Genomic DNA, 21030 nt, shown 5'->3' on the forward strand with positions numbered 1-21030 from the left:
ACCCCGACCTCTGAGCCCTCAAAGTATAGTTGGCCACTCAGCCTTCCACTCCGGCTCGCTGGAGGTTGTGTTTTGCGTGTGTGTGTGTGTGTGTTTTACTGCGTTTGCTTCTCCTTTTCCTTGGCAAACTTCACATTCCGGACACCGAAACGAAACGCTGGAGTTTGGGAAAGGGCGAGGAGGATGTCTCGACAGTGTTTACTAGGCCTTCGGCGCTCTCCCTGAGCCCTGCCCCCAGCTCCGAAAAGAAAAGCTTCCAGGAAATGTCCTTGTTATCACTTCCCCGTCGGGCTGGGGGCTGGGAGCGGGCCGTCCCCTCCGCCCCCGGCTCGGCTGCTCCGCGGGCGCGCTCGCTCACAGGCGCCGCCGCGCCGCAGTTCTCAGACAGCGGCGCTCCAGTCGCAGACCCGCGGCACGCCGAGCGCAAGGGTCCCCGCCGCGACGCGCCACAGTCGCCGCCCGCGCCTCCGCGCGCTTCGCCATGAGGGTCCTGGGTGGGCGCTCTGGGGCGCTGCTGGCGTGCCTCGCCCTAGTGCTTCCCGTCTTGGAGGCGAACTGTGAGTAATTAATAGCGTCTTGTCTTCTTCTCTCAGCATTGCCAACTGAACTCCGAGCCCTGCTGGGAGGATTTTCTTTTCTAGGGCTGCAGCCTCCTAGAAAGTTTCCAGCAAGTGCTTCCATCAGCCGTGGATCTAGCGGGCAGTGTAATGGTGGAAGCAGGGTCAATAGTCACCCTGCTCTGGGAATCAAGTGTTGCCCTACAGGACAGATTCTAGAACAAGAGTGATACTAAATATCAATGAAGTAATTAGAACACGTACCCATTTGCCCCAAACAGTTGAAGTTCCCAGTCATAGGACAAGGATGAGCACATTACAGTATAAAAGTAGAGAGGAAAGTCAGCCCACTCTGTCTTCTCTTTGTACTAGCGCCTGTCCCCAACCAGCACCCGCTGCTGCAACCTACCTCCGCTCTGCCGTGCCTGGACTTTGAGCTTGGTTTCCTTATCTCAACATTGACACACGAATTATTTGGGGATGAGTGCGGGTTTGCGTAGCAGTACGGAGATGTCATTTTTTTAACCTTGAAATCAAAAGGACTGTTAAATATTGTAGTTCTCAGATAATTTCGTACTGAGGATTTTTGACGGAGTGCCACTGATCTGAGGTCGTCGCATGAGTTCTTTGTACTTTATCTTTGTGTTTCCTGTTCTTTATGTTCCCATGCCTGAATTCAAAGCAGGATATTGAGTTCTCTCTCTCTCTCTCTCTCTCTCTCTCTCTCTCTCTCTCTATATATATATATATGGATATCAAGGCATTTAGTACATCTTAGTTGTCAGTTAATTAGTTTGTTCTTTAAAGGTTAAGCATGCTCACTGGTCAAAAATGCTTACTTGTGCTATGTTTTATTCTCAGGAAATGGCATGGGAGAGATAAACTCTGTATTACACCATAGCTTTTAGATTGGTTAAAGCTCCAATGTAAACTTTTCAAAGATGACAATGTCAGGAGACTTAAGTAGGAATTTACTAACATTCTACTAGGTTTATTAGTTTTTATTAGTTACAGATCAGGATGAATGAGGTGTTTTAAAATTCTAATTTAAAGGCTAAAACAACATTTCTTGATTTTATATTAAAGACACACAATAGCAGAATTTCAACATACAAACCTCTATCATTAAGCCTATATATAGACCACATACACTAACTCATTAGGTATATAGTTCAGTAGGACAAACAAGTATTTGTCTGATAAACAGTGTTTTTATTTTTTAAAATATTTAGTTGTTTATTACACACCTGCACTTCTGACCTAGTATACTATGAACATTATATTACGTATATTTAAATGAGTTTTTAAAGGATAAAGTCAAAATAAATCTGAACAGTAGCACTGGTGTTTTCTTTCTGTACCTTAATGAATTATCTTGCACACTCTCCTGGAATGCAATCATTCCATTTTGGAAGTCACTAAAATATTCTACCAGAATGAAATGAAAGTTCATGAAAGTGAACACCAACAAAAAAACACTGAAGAGAGAAAAGAACATTTGGAAATGGAGAGAAAAAATAATCACAGAGGGGATAATTAAAACATGAAAAACTACTGGGTCTAAATAACTGGTAAATTGTAATCAATATGAAAAGACTAACATAGGAAATAATATGAACATCACAGGGCAAGATGTTGGGAATAACACTTAAACATATGGAGTATGCTCTCATCACAGAAAGGTGTTTATTGACCCCTACACAGACTGAGACAGCTTCCCTATTGGGAAATATGATTTTAGAGTGTACAAGTGAAGCCAACAAAATACAGAGAATGCATCCTCCAGAGCCAACCATGACCTTCCCATCCATGGGAGCCTAGAGTACATTTCCACTGATAATCATTTATGGACTGGACGGCCATGCATTGTCCTCTCAGGGGTCTGCTTGTTGAACTCTGTACCAGAGAACAAGGTTCTTAATTGTGCTTACAGAGAAATATATGGGTAAATACATAAAACATGATAAGCAGTGTTTTAGAGAGAAGAAAAAGGCACAAATGGCTTGCTACACGTACTGCTTGTCACCACAGGAATTTGCTAAACCCTTTCTTTTTGTAGAGATTGTTACATGTTCATGGAATCTAGGCAGAGTTAAAAAGTGATGTGTGTGTCTATGTGTATTATACAGAGATAATCAAACCATACATATGGAGAAATCTTGTTGTATATAGACACTGATAGTGTATATAAATTAGTTCTTTAATTCTAGTTTAATTGGATTAAAAATCATTTCTGGTTTACTGATGAGAAAACTGAGATACAGATGGAATGTGTTTACTCCCTAAGATGGTAAATTTGAGATAGAATTAGAATTCCAAATATTTGATTTATTGTTTAGTCCATAGAAATACAGTCACTATTTAAAGAAAAAGTTTAAAAATCACAGCTTTAGGTTTGAGAGAGTTGAGAAATCATCCAGTTCAACTTTTTTGAAATTGTTCAGAGATGTGAACTGACTTTTCACACATGCTTGTATCTATATCTGTATCTATATGTATGTGTGTATCTGTCTATCTATCTATAGATTTAAAACTTATACTGTCTATATATTGTATACCACACTAAAGGCTGTGTGAAGAAAAATAAAAGAAAGGAGATGTCCCCTTTGGCTGTGCTAATTTGGCCCTTTCCAGACTTCCACTTCTGCTTAGGTGCAGTCTACCCTTGACATTACTGACTCATATTTTCCTTCTCTTTTTTGCTTTCCTCTTTCTGGAGAGATTTTATCAAGCTTAGGTTTGAGTTGGGGTTGGTGCTGGAAGAGTTAGAGACGATATCTGATGTACACCATCATCATCATCAACAGCATCATCATCAACAACAACAACAACACCCTATGCCGTATTCTCTTGCCATTAATCCTATCTAGGATATACAGTCATGCTTTTCATAATAGACCTTTTCTGTCCACCAAGTTCAATATCCTCTTTAATAGCTAAATGGTCTATATGCATATTTAAACTTTCAAAATACTGTGAGAAAAAATATGAGAAGCCTGATAATACATATATTAATTAATCTTTAGCTACAAGCAACAGTAAAGACTCTTGCTAACTAAAGCAGAAAGAAAGAAAGAAAAAGAAAGGAAGGGAGAAAGAAAGGAAGGAAGGAAGAAAGGAAGGAAGAAAAAAAGAGAAAGTAAGAAAGAAAAATAGAGGAAAAAAAAAAGCTGAGTGGATTTATTGGAAGACCTACTTAATGGCATGTTGAATAACCAGGCCGAGGGAAGCCAGGGACTTGGGCATTTAGGTGATCTATATAGTGGGAACTCATGTGCTCACTATGTGAGGAGCTGCCATCAGATGACTCAGTTCTAACTGCCTTCTAGTTCTGTGCATACCTGTTCATGATTGAATTTCTTAGAAAAGAGAGGCTGATTATTTTGGCTTAGCTTGTTTCTGGAGTCCTGTGGTTGACAGCTCAGTAGAATCAGGTGGAGTGCCAGAACAGCTCCCACAAAGGAATGGATCCTGGGAAGGAAGCAGAAACAAGAGAAGTCTACACATTCCAATTACTGGCTGTACAACATACACACATGCCCTTCTTTCCATGAACACCATTTGAAAAACATTTCAAATATAATGCAGATATTTCTAATATAATGCAAATAATTAATGTACAGCAGAAAGGACCTCCTCTCCAAGAGATTCCAGTCACCACACTCAGAGAGGAAGGCTCAAGGCTACCATTTCCTAGTTTAGTATCACCAGGTGATGTCCTTGCCTCCTCTAGTTCTGTCACAATTCTGTGTCAATGTGCTGTGCTCTATGGATGAAATGATACATTGTAGTATACCAACACATCCTATATTCCAGAAAATAATCTTAAAAAGACAAGCAAGGGAATACAGGTACTGGCTTTAGGGCTTGCCTGTCTCTCTTGGTTTGAAGCTAGAGCTGGTATTTATGACTTCTTCCTTCACTACCGAATTCGTATGTCTCCTGCTTTTAGGCAGTTCCTCATGTTTGATCTTTTTGTCTACTCAATGAGATGTACCACACCCTTATTCAGGAAGAACCTGAGCCCTGTTGTTCCCACCTATGGATGATTGTATCCATCTCTTCTTTACAATTTCTATTGTGTATAGTAGTCATCCTGGAGAGGCAACACTTCTAACCCTGATTTGTATGTGGCAACTACACTATTTTGCCTTGATTATTGTCATTCCAGCATAGTTCTCTCTTCTTTTCCAACAGGAGTAAAGAACTTGAAATGGCTACATAGCAGTCTCAGCTTCTAATTCAGTGGAAAATACGTTAGGTGCATATTGTGAGAAGAACCACAACTGACAATCATTAAGTGGGCCATTCTGCCCCCTTTTATAATTAAGAACCTCCCTGATATGGGGCTATCCACTTGGAACACAAATATTCTCAGCTCTGGGGCAATTCTTGCCCAAACTTCCTTGTTTCTAGGCCTAAGATCTAACTCTTTACAGGTCTCTGAACAACTGGACAGACCAGTTGTAACTATTGAGAAAGTAGCAAAGATTCTGATCTCTGATAATTTCTCATTCTAAGCAAAGTGGACAATGAGAAATAACTGCTTATCTGTCCCCACCTTGTGAAGGTTTTATTTCTCCTGGGCTCTTCAGGATCACCCTTGAGAGAGGCTGTAGTTCATCTCTGGCTGTAGCTTTGTAGCAGGTCTACCTCTGGCTCATGTTGGTACATCACACTGAGGTATCTTTTCCTTTTCATTCTTGGCTGTAGGCCTTTCCTCATGAGTCCATAAAGGGAGGTGGAGGGAGGGAAAGAGTCAGGAGAATGAGAAACTGGCCCAGGCCACTTAGTGGTGCTTTAGGCTCATCCCATTCATACCATTTGAACATTTCACAATTGAACTGTGTCTCAAGAGTACCCTGATGTCCTATGGACCACTTAAGCCCAATTAGATCTGATGAGTCACTGGCTCGGCTACATGACAGACTGTTTGAAATGAACTTTGAACTAGCTAGAGAGCATTCTCTTATTCTGGTTTCCACCTACACTTGGCAGCTTTTGGACTCACAGTAAAAAGCTCAGAGTAGAACATCTAAAAGTGGAATATGCCTCAAAAATAAGAGGTCCATCAAAATCTATTCTTCCATCTTAGTAATGGACAGCCAGGTATATAACAACTTGTTTCTCACTTGAGCAGGAATATTCCGACATGACCAGATTTTTTTTTTTTGCGGTACACAGGCCTCTCACTGTTGTGGCCTCTCCTGTTGCGGAGCACAGGCTCCCGGACGCGCAGGCTCAGCGGCCATGGCTCACGGGCCCAGCCGCTCCGCGGCATGTGGGATCTTCCCGGACCGGGGCACGAAGCCGTGTCCCCTGCATCGGCAGGTGGACTCTCAACCACTGCGCCACCGGAGAAGCCCAGTCCTTCTTTTTGAAAGACTCTTTCTCTTTATTGTCCTCCCCAACCATACCAGGTGATCTGTCCTTAGCCTTCTTAGACTTTAGGATATTTTATAAGATTTTGTTCCTTTTTTTTTTTTTGGATCATGGATTGATGTGTGATAAAGGTTTCTAAGGTCTTTACTTCCCCATTTATATTATAGGGTAATTTAGAAAATTGATATTTTCTTGGTGCTATTCTCTAATATTTAAATATATTTAGGGCTTTTTTTCATTCTTTTGCTTTATTGTTTATTTTATTCAAGGAATACGCTGAAGTACTCTGTCTTATCTATGTGTTTTATGCTTTCACTAGAACTCTCTTATTTTTAGAATTAATAAAGGAGAAAATTAGCACATTATTGAATATAGGCATTAGTTTAAATTTTTCATAATCTTATGTTAATTAGGGTAAGATATGCTATGGTGTGATAACACTTTAATCCACAAATCTTCAAATTAATCTCCAAATCACTGAATCTCAGTGACTTAGTAAAATAAGAGTTTATTTTTTAGTCATGTAAAGTTCAATGTGGTTTGTGTAAATCTCTTACATCTCTAGTTGTACCATCTGGAACACATGGCATCCAATGTCCCCACAAGAAAGGAAAGCAATGGAGGAGGCATATTTGTTCTTTTTTTTTTTTTAACATCTTTATTGGAGTATAATTGCTTTACAATAGTGTGCTAGTTTCTGCTTTATAACAAAGTGAATCAGCTATACATATACATATATCCCCATATCTCCTCCCTCTTGCATCTCTCTCCCACCCTCCCTATCCCACCCCTCTAGGTGGTCACAAAGCCCTGAGCTGATCTCCCTATGCTATGCGGCTGCTTCCCACTAGCTATCTATTTTACATTTGGTAGTGTATATATGTCCATGCCACTCTCTCACTTCGTCCCAGCTTACCCTTCCCCCTCCCAGTGTCCCCAAGTCCACGTCTGCATCTTTATTCCTGTCCTGCCCCTAGGTTCTTCAGAACCATTATTTTTTTTAGATTCCATATATATGTGTGAGCATACGGTATTTGTTTTTCTCTTTCTGGCTTACTTCACTCTGTATGACATACTCTAGGTCCATCCACCTCAGTACAAATAACTCAGTTTCGTACTTGTTCTTAACCGTCTTAGCGTGGAAGTAACAAAACTCACATCTGCTTCCAATGCAAGGAAGCACATGGAATATTTGGTCAGCATTGTCTCTGTTACAAACATTTTTCCTCCAAGGTTAAGATTACTGTTTCTTCCTCTAAGAGAAGCACAACTACTTGTTGCCCATTTAAACCTTTGGTGATGTGTATTACACAGTGTAAGGTTGCTTTAACTATCTGAATAAAATTTGTGATAGAGGGAGAGCATAATTAACATGCCTACGAACAGACCAGCAGATGACTTAGTATAATGACATTAAGTTGGCTATTAATGTGGCAGCTTGAAAAACATATTGTAGCAGTTGATATTGAAATTATTCCTATGGTGAGAACTGTTATTATTTTAGAAATTGCCTTGAAAATGGCTTTAGATTTAGAAAGTAAAGTCCCCAAAACATGGTCTATAGCTTTACTATTCAAGTGTAGTCCAGGACCAGCAGCAGCATTACCCGGGAGTTTATTAGAAATGAAGTATCTCTGACCCCACTTCAGACCTACTGACTCAGAATACGCATTTTAACAAGACTCTCAGGTAATTCCTACACTTCGAGTTTGAATCATTCTGGTCTGTAAGGCCATAGTAGAGAAGGTAGATAAATGATTCTGCATAAGAAGTGAACATAAATTTGCAGGGGTGGCAGTAGACAGTGGCCAGGGACAGAGAAGGGGAGAGGATGTCAGAGAAGGGAGGAAAGAAGCTGAGCCCCATGGCAGGAGAACGCAGCTGTAGGGAAGGTCTTCAGTAAAAACTTATTAGATGTGAGGGTAACAGAGGACCTTTAGGAACTGGGGTTTCTAAGGCTAACTTTAAAGTGCAAATGTTGCTTTAATTTTTTAATGTTGCAGTTTTGTTTTTTCTAAACGTAATAAATTGTTATTAGGTCCAGTATGGGGAAAACTCCTTCATTTATATTACATTGTTCCAGATATAGAATTTGAAATCTCCAGGCTTGAGGGAAAATAAAATAAGGATAACTTATGCACATAGATTCTGAGTCTTTCTACGAAGGAGTGGTAACAGGAACTGGCTCTTACTGGTTCTAGGACATTAGCATAATTCTTCTTAGTCCTCTGGTCCATTTTTTGGAATGGACTTTAAAAGGACACATTCAAGAACACTGGCTTTTAAATCTCCATAAAAATGGTAAAATTGTAACTTCTTGCAATTATATGATATTTTCCATCTTTCAAAATAGCATATTTGGCATTTTCTCATTGAGTTTCACAGCTATTCCGTGATGTACCTTCCCGACTTTAGGAAAACGTTACATTTTCTCTGCCTCTGTTTAAAGTTATCACCCACTCTTTCTCTTCCTAGTCTCATTTGATCTTCTTGAAGAAATAGTTTGTTCTGGAGGTCTCCTCTCTTCTCACCCTCCCACTGTATTGGGGACTGAGAATGTTAATGGTGATCCTATTGTTAAACCAACTGTATATATTTTAGCTCTCATCCTAAATAATAGTAATTATTATTAATAACTTCTTTGCAACATTTGACACTTGAAACTTATCCTTTTGAAATTGACCTCCTTTTATGTCTATAAGCATTATCTTCAAATTTTCTTTCTCTCTCTGCATATGTATGTGTTACTAATTCTATTTCTGTCATTTTGATGATCTCTCCTTTTCTGTAAATGTTAGAGTTTCCTAGGGTTCCATTTGACCTTCTGTCCTTTTTGGACATCATTCCTCAACTTAAACTACCAGCTATATCCTACTATCTCCTTACATTTTTAAACCATTCAAGTAATCCACGCTTAATATAATGTGCTAAAAAAATGCATCTGTAGTTTCACTAGCAAGAGACCTATGTAACATTTTGCTTTATATTCTTCTAAGCCCCTTTGTCTGTGTATATACGTTCTTAGAAATTAAAATATATAAGCGAAAGAATGGAATTTTGCTCTGCATATTATTTGTAACTTGATATTTCATCTAAAAATGATAATTGTTTTTATATCAATAAATTAAAATCTATGTCACACTTTAGAGTAGATTTATAATTTTCCTTTATATATGTTCATCATAATATATTTAACTAAAATCATATTTTTGGACATTTAAATTATTTCCAATGTTATGTCCATGTTCATTTCCTCAGTTTAATGTCCTAGCAATTGAACTGTTAGCTGAATATCTAAAGAGTGTGCCTATTTTTTTTTTTTAACTGGTGCGAAATCTTACTCTCAAATGTAATGAAAAATTCTAAAAATATCTACCCAGGGGAAAAACACAATATCAATAACAAAATACAGGAAACATCCAAAGGGAAAAATCATTCTGGCCTGTGGTAGACAGCCTCTAAGGTGGCCCCCAATTACTGTTTTTTTTTTTTTAATTGTATTGAAGTACAGTTGATTTACAATGTTGTGTTAGTTTCTGATTTACAGCAAAGTGATTCAGCTATATATACATATATATACATTTTCTCTCATATTCTTTTCCATTTTGGTTTATTACAGGATATTGAATACAGTTCCCTGTGCTCTACAGTAGGACCTCGTTTTTTATCCATCCTATATATAACAGTTTAAGAGTGCGCCTATTTTGAAGGTTTTAGACACATATTGTTAGATTTCCCTTGGGAATCTGATTTTAAAAGTAGATTTTAAGTGTCTGATTCCTCTCATCTTTGCCAACATTGGATATTAACTTTTAAAATCTTTGTCAGTGTGATAGGAATGAAAAAGGGCTGACTTTTTGGGGGGTGGGGAGTAGTCCATTCTATTTTTCAGTTCATCCATTAAGTTTTTTTTTTTTTTTTTTTTTTTTTTTTGCGGTACGCGGGCCTCTCACTGTTGTGGCCTCTCCCGTTGCGGAGCACAGGCTCCAGATGCTCAGGCTCAGCGGCCATGGCTCACGGGCCCAGCAGCTCCGCGGCATCTTCCCGGACCGGGGCACAAACCTGTGTTCCCTGCATCGGCAGGCGGACTCTCAACCACTACGCCACCAGGGAAGCCCCATCCATTAAGTTTTTTATTTTGAAATCATATTTTAGTTCTCTACTTCTTTTTCATAGCATACTTTTGTTTTATGGATGCCAGGTTCTCTCAATTTATTTAGGATATTAGTTATATATTTTTTAAAGTTATCTTCTGTGTCTTCAATTACCTTTATTTCCTTTGGAGTCTTTATGTTCCTCTTGACCTTCTCTTTCATGTTATTAATTTTATGCAAATATCTACTGACTTTTAGCTGTTATTTCATATTTTTTGAAGACAGTCCTAAGTTGATTAGATTGACTAGGTAGCTGGCTTAGGGTTCTACTGTGGTTGTTGAGGTCTGTTTTTCTAACAAGACATTGCTTTGGGGAAACTTGTTATCAGTCCTAGGTAACTGGGCAGGCTTCTGTTTAGGAGACTTTGTGGGAATTGGTCGAGAGCAATTGTCAAGGTAAGGAGGACATTGACTCTTTGAAAATAACTCTTTCTAGTTGTGCTACTAACCTTCTCCCACATGGTATGTGTTAAATGCACCTTTCCTTATTACTTGTTTTCTTTTCCTCGACTCCTTATCCCAATCATTTTCTCTCCTTTCCTAGGTTATCATTTTACTCCATTGTTATTTAGACTGTGTCTTATGGCCTTTTAGAAAGTCAACAGGGAGTTCTGAAAGGCTGGTAGAAATTATATTGCATTATAAACTCCTACTCGATGCTTTACCAATATTCCAAATAATCTCATTTCCAGATCAGCACTTAAAAAATAGTAATATCCTAAGAGTCAAAAGGGAAGCCATTAAGATCTAGAGTCTTTCTAAGCCTCTACGCGTGCTTCAGACTTGCTTATTGGGGAGATCTGGGAGATGTTGCAGGAAGTGGGGTATTGCAGAATTAGGCCAGCTCTCTTATTGTTGCCTTTTGCTTTTCCAAACGTAAATACAGACACAGGCCAGTGAACTAATTATATTAATTGATGCCACCCTAACAAAATAGGTCAAATAGAACAAAAACAAGACATTTACTGTGCTGTAACCTCTTGCTACGTGACATCGAATCAGATAGTGTTTTGGTGTCCTAATGTGTAGGAGATAAAAAAGACAAAGCAAGCTGACTACATGAATATCTTGCTGCACATCCTAAAAAGAGACCTCCCATTGTAGCCTCAGAAAGTGTAGCCAGTGTGCAGTGTAGTGGTCTAGAGAAGAAAAGACAGGGCTCTAGAAATTTCCTCTTCAGACCTTGCCAAAATCTGAACTCTAAGTTCCTTCAAAAGAAGTACCTTAATTTATCACTTACCAAGAACAAACACATGACATAACAGAAATGGACAACGTAGTTTTTTTTCTGGGTAATAAGCTGCCTGTTCTGTCTTTTGCGTAGACGTATTTGTTGTTTTGGAAGGAATAACTATTGAATAAAATGTACTGCTTTCTCTGTCTATGGCTAAAGCAAAGGTTTAATCTTGGGGAGAATTGGTTAGAGTGTTTGATTTACTCTTTTTGTTCCCCTAGACTAGGGGCTGTAAATTAGTTAAAATTAAATCTTCAAGTAAGGAGAGGTCCGTTTCACTTCTGTTGTGGCTGAACAGTTCAAGCATTGTTTCCCTACCCATTCATTGATCTGTTCCAGAATGGGGGTCAATGGTCACATTTTTTAATGACACTGGCTTTCCTACTTCTAAATAAATGCCAACCCTCATCCTTTCTAATCCAAATGTTATAGAACTCACCTTTATATGTGCAACATATAATTCACAGATTATATCCTCTTTTTGTTTCCCAGATTTAAACCTATGCAGACCTACCTCTTATGATATTTGATTCTCTTAAATTATTTCTCATCAGCCTATTTATTGCTTAGTCCTCTTGAAGGACAGAGGCATGGTTCACCTTTACAGAATACTTTTTCTGAAGTTTTTCTAACCCTTAATATAATAATATGAGAAGAAACAGTTGCTCAGCAGCATAGTCCTCAATACTAAACAAAATGTGAAATGTAGAGAAGTGCATTAGGTAGTATATTAGTTCTCTTTTAAAAAAATAAACTTTACTTTTAAAAATTGAAGTATAACATACATACAGACATAGCATTTATTTCTGAAGGCTAACACAAGCTTTTCTTAAAGTTGGTAATAATTATGTAGGCTGATGAATGCCTAATTAAAAATCTATTTTGATTTTTTCTTAGTCCTTGCAAACTTCACATTTTTTAATATCCCTCCTCAATTATAAATCTTCTGTGGTATAAATCTTTATGATAAAAATGAAAGATTTTATACTTAATTAATATGTGATTATTTAAAATAAAATTGTAAAATAAAAATCCCCTCATTATTAACTAATGGTTTTCCTATATCATGCGATTCTATTTTTATCAGACTTTTTGTAAGCAAAACATGCCATTTCAACAGTTGAGACATAGGAGACATGTCTCAAAGTATTATCTAATTGTTCTATTTGTACATTGAGTGCCATTTTCCCTGACCCTGTCCCACAGTGAAGAAGAAACAAAGATTCAAACACTCTGCCAAACCAAATGCTAGCCTAAAATTCCCTTCTCAGACACATTCTTTTAGGGACAGTTTTTCATTCTTGGGATGCCAAATAACAAGGGCCAAAAGAGAGACAGAAAGCAGAATTTAAAAAGAGAAGAGCTCTTGGAGGGAGGAATGTGAGAACCATCTTTGCAAAGACAAGAGAGCAGAATGGAAGAGATTCAGAGGATGAACTATTCTAAACCTTAGACCTCCTCCTCTTAGACCCACATCTGACTGATCAGTTTTGGACAACCTGCAGCTCTGTGGTCCTGACCCCTCTGAACAGAGGGTGGCAAGCTTGGACAACTAAGTGGGAAAGGGGCTTTTAACATTTTTCATTAATCCTTGACCAAGGTCGAACTGAATTGAACTGTGAGGGAATTTTCCTGTGAGTAGAGGCAATGCTAACCCCACTATCCTTATGACAGATGCTTAAGTGAAGTACCAACAACAATAAATTACTTTCTGTTATATGGTCAAATTTATGTTGGAAAAAAAATTGGTCCCCACAGAAAATATTGAAGGGAACATGTGAAGGCTGTGAAGACAATTTCAAAAAAGAACTCTAGTTAATGTTTGCATAATGGTTTATGTTATTGACATAATTGTTCAACTTCTATGGTCACTGTTCAGATTGTTAAAAAAATCAAGCAGATTCAGTCATATTTCTAATCTTGAAAGATTCATAACTAAACATTATAACCTAAACTTTGAATCTGAATGTAACACTTTTCAAGCACATACTTGTGTTTTCACAAGGACTTTCTTGAAAAACTTCTTGATCTAAAGAAGTGAAACAAGTAATTAGAGACAATGTGGTAATGCAGAAGGAGAATGGGTTTTGGAGGCAGGTTTGATTGACTGTTCTCAGTTGTGTGAACTTGGTAAGATTAAACTCAACTTCTCTGAGTTTCAGTTAGTTCATGTGTATAACAGTTGTGATAGGATTAATAGGAGATAATGCAAAAAGAGCATTTATGTGCTTATGGTGCCATAGTTATTATTATGATAAATTATGGAACTTTTTAGACATTCCTGCATGCCAGCAGGGTAGATATTTTTGGGCAGATTGACTTTGAGCCAGCTGATAAAAACACTTTGGAACATATATTTGCCTCATCCTACAGTTCTGTAGTTCTTAGTTTGGATCTGTGGTATCATGTTTGTATCTTTTTGACATGAATAGTAGACTCCTTTGGAAGCACACTCTGTTAGATGGATGGATCTTTTTTATAAAGGACAGTAAATGTCTTATTTAAGATACCAAACATGTCCACTACACAACCACGTAATTTATTTTTTTAGATCAAGTACATTGTGAGCATTTAAGTGGCAGAATACATAGAAGAAAGAGTGTTGCACTAGGAGGATGGGTACATTTAAATTCCTGTCCCAATATCACAACTTTGTAGCTCTATGACCTTGAAAAAACCATGTAACCGCTTTTAGCTCCAATTTCTTCAGTAGGAAAATGGGGATGATAATTCTGTCCTGTAATATATTTCATTATTTATGTGAGGATCAAATGAAATCATTAATATGCACTTTGAAAATTTTTAAGTATCATGCCAATTGGAAGTATTATTGAGGTGAACCCAGATGAACTAAAACATAAACGTTCAAATTCAGGCAAAATTTATTTAGACAAAATTATTTTTTAAATTATTAGCTTCATTATCCTTTAGGTCAGAGGTGTAACAATTTTCATTTTTAATATTCCTCTTATCATCTGAGACAGTGAAACTTCTGGGTAATAAGCTGCCGGTTCTGTCTTTTGGGTAGACGTATTTGTTGTTTTGGAAGGAATCACTCTTGAATAAAATGTACTCTCTTTTTGAAAAACAGCAGCAAATAGTAATGGATGGTTGCAGGTCTGAGCATTGGGATGCCTGTGATCTAAGTTGTACTTTTGCTATTTATTAGCTTTATAACTTAGAGCAAATATCTTGACCTTGAATATTGAGGTCATCTCATTTTCATCATCTCTGAAATAACGGAGGTTACTTTGTTTCCTTCTAGTTTTATAAATGTATGTGAGCATTCCTTTAAACTGCACCTTTGTTCTCCCTGGACAATTGAGAACTTCCCCAAACATGAATATAGGATGTGTTATTACAGCTGGTCTGTGTCCTGCAGTGGGGGCCCTTATAGGGAAAAAGATATTCCTAAATATTAATATTAACCTCTGCATTCTAAAACTTAATATTCTGTAAGGAAGAAATGCCAAGGAGTGATGTCTATGTTTTGTTTTCCAACTGCATTTGACCTTGATTGTTTTATTACTGTATCAAAATATTTATCTTTAATACAAAGTGTTATTGTTTTTTCAGAAAGACTCACATATTTGCTTTGAAGTTCAGAAGGGCCAAGTTTTTGCTATATTTATTATCAAGTAGCATGTTTAAAACTATTTCAAATAAATGAGATAATTGCAATGTCAGACCCTTTCATTGTTGATTGGGCTGCCATTTATCAGTTAGCAATACACTTGGCGGGTGGCATGCTCACAGAATAACATCTTTTTTTTTTTTTTTGCTGTACGCGGGCCTCTTACTGTTGTGGCCTCTCCCGTTGCGGAGCACAGGCTCCGGATGCGCAGGCTCAGCGGCCATGGCTCATGGGCCCAGCCACTCCGCGGCATGTGGGATCTTCCTGGACCGGGGCACAAACCCGTGTCCCCTGCATCAGCAGGCGGACTCTCAACCACTGCGCCACCAGGGAAGCCCCAGAATAACATCTTTTAGACGCACATAGCCTTGATTTGATCTTGAGCAGTGATAAAGATGGTGAGAGGTAGGGTTAAAAATATAACTCAAACACTTTTGCTGGTTAATCATCACATTTAAACTTCTGTCTTGGTAAGTGGGAAAACCCATATAAAATTAAAATAGATAAATAAATAAATAAATGTTATTCTCTCTTGAAAGATGTTCAGTTGTTCAACTAATAATTATGGTGAGTGTTGATTAATTAGTCCTTTTGCTTTTCTTTTTCTTCATTCTATTGTCAACTTTTGATTAATTCTTATTTACAGAGTTACAAGAGAAATAAGAGAAAAATAAATTTAGCTATTTATATTATTTGCTTATCTTCCTAGTCAAAGAACCATTTGTGGTTAAAAATCAGGATTAAAAAAAGTTATTTGTAGATTTTACTTGTAATTTAAAATGTTTTCATTAAAAAACAATGTTCCATTCACATTCTAAAATGATAAGGCCCAAACTTCATACTATCCATTCTTTTCTTCAAATATAATTGCAGATTGTAGCTTGAGAGTCTTTTCTCTGTATTTGTCCACATGATGTTTACATATCTACAAGTGTGGCTGGTATATATAGGATTATGCTATAGGTGTAGCAACTACAATTTGCACTTTTTTAATTTAATACTATATCTTGGAGATCTTCAGTGCAAAAGTATCTTCCTTCTTTTGAATAGGCACATATTATTCTACTATACAAATGTATTATATAGTTTATTTTTTAATTCCCTTCTTGATAGGTATTTAGGTCATTTCTTTTTTTTTTTTTGGCTGCGTTGGGTCTTCGTTGCTGTGTGCGGGCTTTCTCTAATTGCAATGAGTGGGGACCACTCTTCGTTGCGGTGCACGGGCTTCTCATCTTGGTGGCTTCTCTTGTTGTGGAGCGTGGACTCTAGGTGTGCGGGCTTCAGTAGTTGTGGCTCGCGGACTCTAGAGCGCAGGCTCCGTAGTTGTGACGCACGGGCTTAGCTGCTCCGTGGCATGTGGGATCTTCCCGGACCATGGCTCGAACCCACGTCCCCTGCATTGGCAGGCGGATTCTTAACAACTGTGCCACAAGGGAAGTCCTCTAATTTTTGGATAATACAAACAATCTTCTTCTTTTTTTTTTTTCTGGTTGCTTTGGGTCTTCGTTGCTGTGCGTGGGCTTTCTCTAGTTGTGGTGAGCAGGGGGCTACTCTTCATTGTGGTGCATGGGCTTCTCATTGCAGTGGCTTCTCTCGTTGCCGAGCACGGGCTCTAGGCGCGCGGGCTTCAGTAGCTGCGGCGCAGGCTCAGTAGTTGTGGTGCACGGGGTTAGTTGCTCTGCAGCATGTGGGATCTTCCCGTACCAGGGATCAAACCCGTGTCCCCTGAATTGGCAGGCGGATTCACTGTGCCACCAGGGAAGTCTCCAATCTTTCAATAAACATTCTATACATACCTTTTTCAGCAACATTTGCATATCTGTAGGACCTACTTAGAAGCGGAATTGTTGAATTGAAGAGTATATGTACTTTTTTTTTTTTTTTTTTTTTCTGGTACGCGGGCCTCTCACTGTTGTGGCCTCTCCCATTGCGGAGCACAGGCTCCGGACGCGCAGGCTCAGCAGCCATGGCTCACGGGCCTAGTTGCTTCGCGGCATGTGGGATCCTCCCGGACCGGGGCACGAACCCGTGTCCCCTGCATCGGCAGGCGGACTCTCAACCACTGCGCCACCAGGGAAGCCCCGAGTATATGTACTTTTAATTTTCAGATACTACCAAATTACCTTCAAATAATACCTATCAGTTTATATTCCTATTACACTCACCAATACTTGATATTATCCGTCTTTTAAATTTTTGCAAATCTATTAGGCAAAAATCCAATTGTTTTTAAAAATTTGTGTTAAACATCTTTTCACATGTTTATTGGCTACTTTAATTTTTCTCTGTAGTGATGTGTAAATGATATTGCTTTGTTTATATTTTATTTATATTATTTATTTTGTTTTTAACCTTGCACACATTCCTGTATTGGTTGGCATATTGTTGTATTACTTTTTCTTTAATTTGCAAAAGTTGTTTATAAATTCTGGATGTAATTTTTTCTGTTATATATGATGGAAATATTTTCCTGCAATCTGTTGCTTGATGTTGAACTTTGTTATTTTTATCATCGTTTGTCAACTGCTTGCAATTTTTTATATACTCAAAGTTACTGATTTTTTCTCTTCTGTATTTTGTGCTTTGCACAAGGTCTTCCTTTTGCCATGGAATTTTATTTTCTTGTTTGTATAAATAACCAGGTGTTTTAGCCTATCAAGTTTCTTTCAAATAGCTGATTGGACTGTACTCCTGCATTTCTCTTTCTCCACAGAGATCACACAAGTTTTCCATTAAAACTGAGAAAGTTTGTTACTCTAGCTTTAAAGATGCTGTGGCTATGACTTTATAGCCATTTCACCATGATGCTTTTACCAATGTAGTCATAACGAGGTAAACATTAAATTATTGTTTGGTATGTTTGACCTCAAGCATAAGCTTGAATAATTTGTGTAGATCATTAGACAAACGCTGTAGCTACACACCAAACCGCTCTTTGAGTTGTTAAGCAAAGTGCTTATGTATCCATGTGTTTTCCTCAGTTCAACCCTACTGAGGCAGGCATAACTTTAATTTTTATTTATTTAATAAATTTATTTATTTATTTATTTTTGGCTGCATTGCATATTCGCTGCTGCGCGCGGGCTTTTTCTAGTTGCGGCGAGTGGGGGCCCCTCTTCGTTTTGGTGAGGGGGCTTCTCATTGTAGTGGCTTCTCTTGTTGAGGAGCACAGGCTCTAGGTGTGTGGGCTTCAGCAGTTGCAGCACACAGGCTCAGTAGTTATGGCTTGTGGGCTCTAGAGCACAGGCTCAGTAGTTGTGGCACACGATCTTAGTTACTCCGTGGCATGTGGGATCTTCCCAGACCAGGGCTCGAACCCATGCCCCCTGCATTGGCAGGTGGATTCTTAACCACTGCGCCACGAGGGAAGTCCTGAGACAGGCATAACTTTAAATAGCATACTAAGTTTAAATGGCATACAATTTACCGGCAGAAAATGATTTATATAATATATCATTGCTTAATATAATATTTTAGGTGGAGAAATGAAAGATTTGTTCATGTAAACTTTTTTTGTTTTTCTTCAGTTTTGTCGAAGCAACATGCTTCACAAGTCCTGGTTAGGAAAAGGCGTGCAAATTCTTTGATTGAAGAAACAAAAAAGGGTAATCTTGAAAGAGAATGCATTGAAGAACTGTGCAATAAAGAAGAAGCCAGGGAGGTCTTTGAAAATAACCCTGAAACGGTAAGAATTCATGAAAAGTGGTAAGTTAGCATACCTAGACATATAGTTACAGACGGGATGTTTGCAGCTTGAGTCTGTGTTCCCTTGTGTTTCTTTTTAAAGTTAATGATTGTGTATATCACCTTCCACATGTACCCACTGAAGCGTTTCAGGAGGAATTACGTTCAAAGGAAAGTGGGCTTGTTAGGGAGACACTATTTGTCAAAACCAATGTGCTCTGACCAAACTATAATTCAACTATACCTAATTATCACAAATAGTATGAACCTCATGGTTTGTAACTACTTTCTCCCAACCAGGATTTTGTAGTGTTGGGTGAGGGGAAGGCACCTCAAGTGTGTGTGTGTGTTGCGTGTGTGTGTGACTACATTGTTATCACTATGCTTCATTAATTCTCTCCATTGGCATTTTTAACCAAGCTTTAGAAAACAGAGCCTCTAATTCAGAGCTTGGTACATAATAGGTACTCAGTATATGCTTAATAAAGGATTCATTACAGTACTGTGTTCCCTGAGAATACTTTTAATTTATTCCATAAACTGTTGGCAAGTTTCCTCAGCGCACTGTAAATCATCAATAGTCCCTGCGGTTGGAATTTATACCTTTAGTGTATACATTTTTCCAATTTAGTCTAGAATAAAATGATCACAAAGACCCCTAAATATCATACAGAAATATGGGGCCCCTAGATCTGATCTTTAGTCCCCTAATTTTCCTAGAGAAGGGGGTTCTTTAACATGTTCTGTGGGTAGCAGGAATATAAATAGTGCCTCTATGAATTAGGGTGAAGAATTCAAGTTTGATAACCTTCAGGGTTACCTCAGATTTTTTTCCCTGAGATGAACTGTATAACCAAAAGGAAATGAGGGAGAAAACATACGCAAAGTACCTCCTTTACCTCTGCCTTAGTTCCTGGAACCATGAGACTAGATGAGCCATAACAAGCAGGAACCATTTGTCTATAGTTAGAGAACTTGTCCAAGACAGTAATAACTTGTGTTGTCTGGGATTGCCCTTTAATCCTCTTACCTCCACCTAATCTAATAGGTTCAAAGGGAATTTTTCCCAGGGTACCCGAAGATTCATTTTTAACACTCTCCAAGATTGAATCAAAATGTTTGTCTTAGTTTTGTTGCCTGTTGTGGAAAAGCAATTAAGACAAAAATATTTTATTTCACACAGTATAGCAGTGTACTCATATTGTGTAGGAAACAGATAAACACACACACACGTATACACAAATTTCTTTTTATTATGGAAATGGTAAATATATCCCAAAGTAGGGAGAAGAATATAATAAACCCCAATATACCTACTTTCCCTTTCAATGATTATCAACAATCTGCCATTCTTGTTCTGCCTATTCTCTACCCCACCCACTCTAATTTTTGTTTTGTTTTGCTGGAACATTTTAAGGCAAGCCTGCATGCTCAAGATTTCATTTGATTATATTACCCATAAATACTTGAGTGTGTATATCTAACACTGTAAATATGTTCTCATAGCTTAGCCTCTGAGTAGCAAATGGGGAGTGAGACAGAAGCCATATGGAGGGAAGGGAAAAGGGTAGAGAAAAGCAACTTATTTATGTGCTTCCTCTCCTCCACTCATTCTGACAGTTGTGTTATTGTCAGAAGAGAAAGAGATGATGGAGAGAGTAAGAAAGAAATGGGAGACATGAAAGAAGAAAAAAAACCCATTTGTTATTGCTTCTCGCTTTCTATCTTGCTCCAGACACTCCCTGCCCACATCCCTCATACCCTAGTCCACACTCCTAGTCACCATCTTATTGCTTGTCTCCCCACTGTCCCTAATATAGTCCTTTCACCATTACATCATCTCCTTTTGAACCAATTCATCATTGTTTATATCCTGGCTTTTGTTCTGTAGATGACAACACTGATGTCTGAATTGCTTAGTGGGAGATCTCATCTTATAAACTAGTAGCTAAGTGTTGTGTAGGTTTATATGTGAGAGGAGGAAGGAATGAGGACTTTAATTGTGTCCTGGATGAAAGTTATGTTCTGTACTTGAGGTTGTTTTTGTGTAGAAACACTGGTTTCTCATGAGGAGTTCTTATGTTATTAATGCTGCATATTGGATGTATTATGGCTTAAGAAGGCTTTTGCGAACTAGCCTGGGAACCTTACCATCAGAAATCATTTTTAACATTTTTCTCCTTTTGCTGAAGTGCTTTCCTTAGTCCAAATTACTGATTTACAGAAAAATTCTTGGTACATAACCAATTTATAAGCAAGGTATTACATGTACATAAGATGCTAAAAGGTAAATGTCCACTTTAATTCAATTCAAATTATGTTACTGTTATTCAACAATGAATCTGGTGTGTGTACTCAGCATGATGTGAGATGTATCAAATGGGT

At 38.1% G+C, this 21030-nt stretch overlaps 1 protein-coding gene across 1 annotated transcript in view; it reads left to right on the top strand.

Moving 5' to 3' along the window:
- The first annotated feature begins 332 nt into the window (after positions 1-332).
- PROS1 (protein S) overlaps positions 333-21030 on the top strand; it is a 56480-nt gene continuing 35782 nt past the window's right edge. The window contains exons 1-2 of the mRNA XM_067739176.1: positions 333-557; positions 18489-18646. Coding sequence (XP_067595277.1) covers positions 482-557; positions 18489-18646 — 234 coding nt within the window. The 5' untranslated portion in view covers positions 333-481. The remainder of the gene's footprint in view (positions 558-18488; positions 18647-21030) is intronic.

This window comes from Pseudorca crassidens, chromosome 5 (assembly GCF_039906515.1).
Source record: "Pseudorca crassidens isolate mPseCra1 chromosome 5, mPseCra1.hap1, whole genome shotgun sequence".
Lineage (NCBI taxonomy): Eukaryota > Metazoa > Chordata > Mammalia > Artiodactyla > Delphinidae > Pseudorca > Pseudorca crassidens.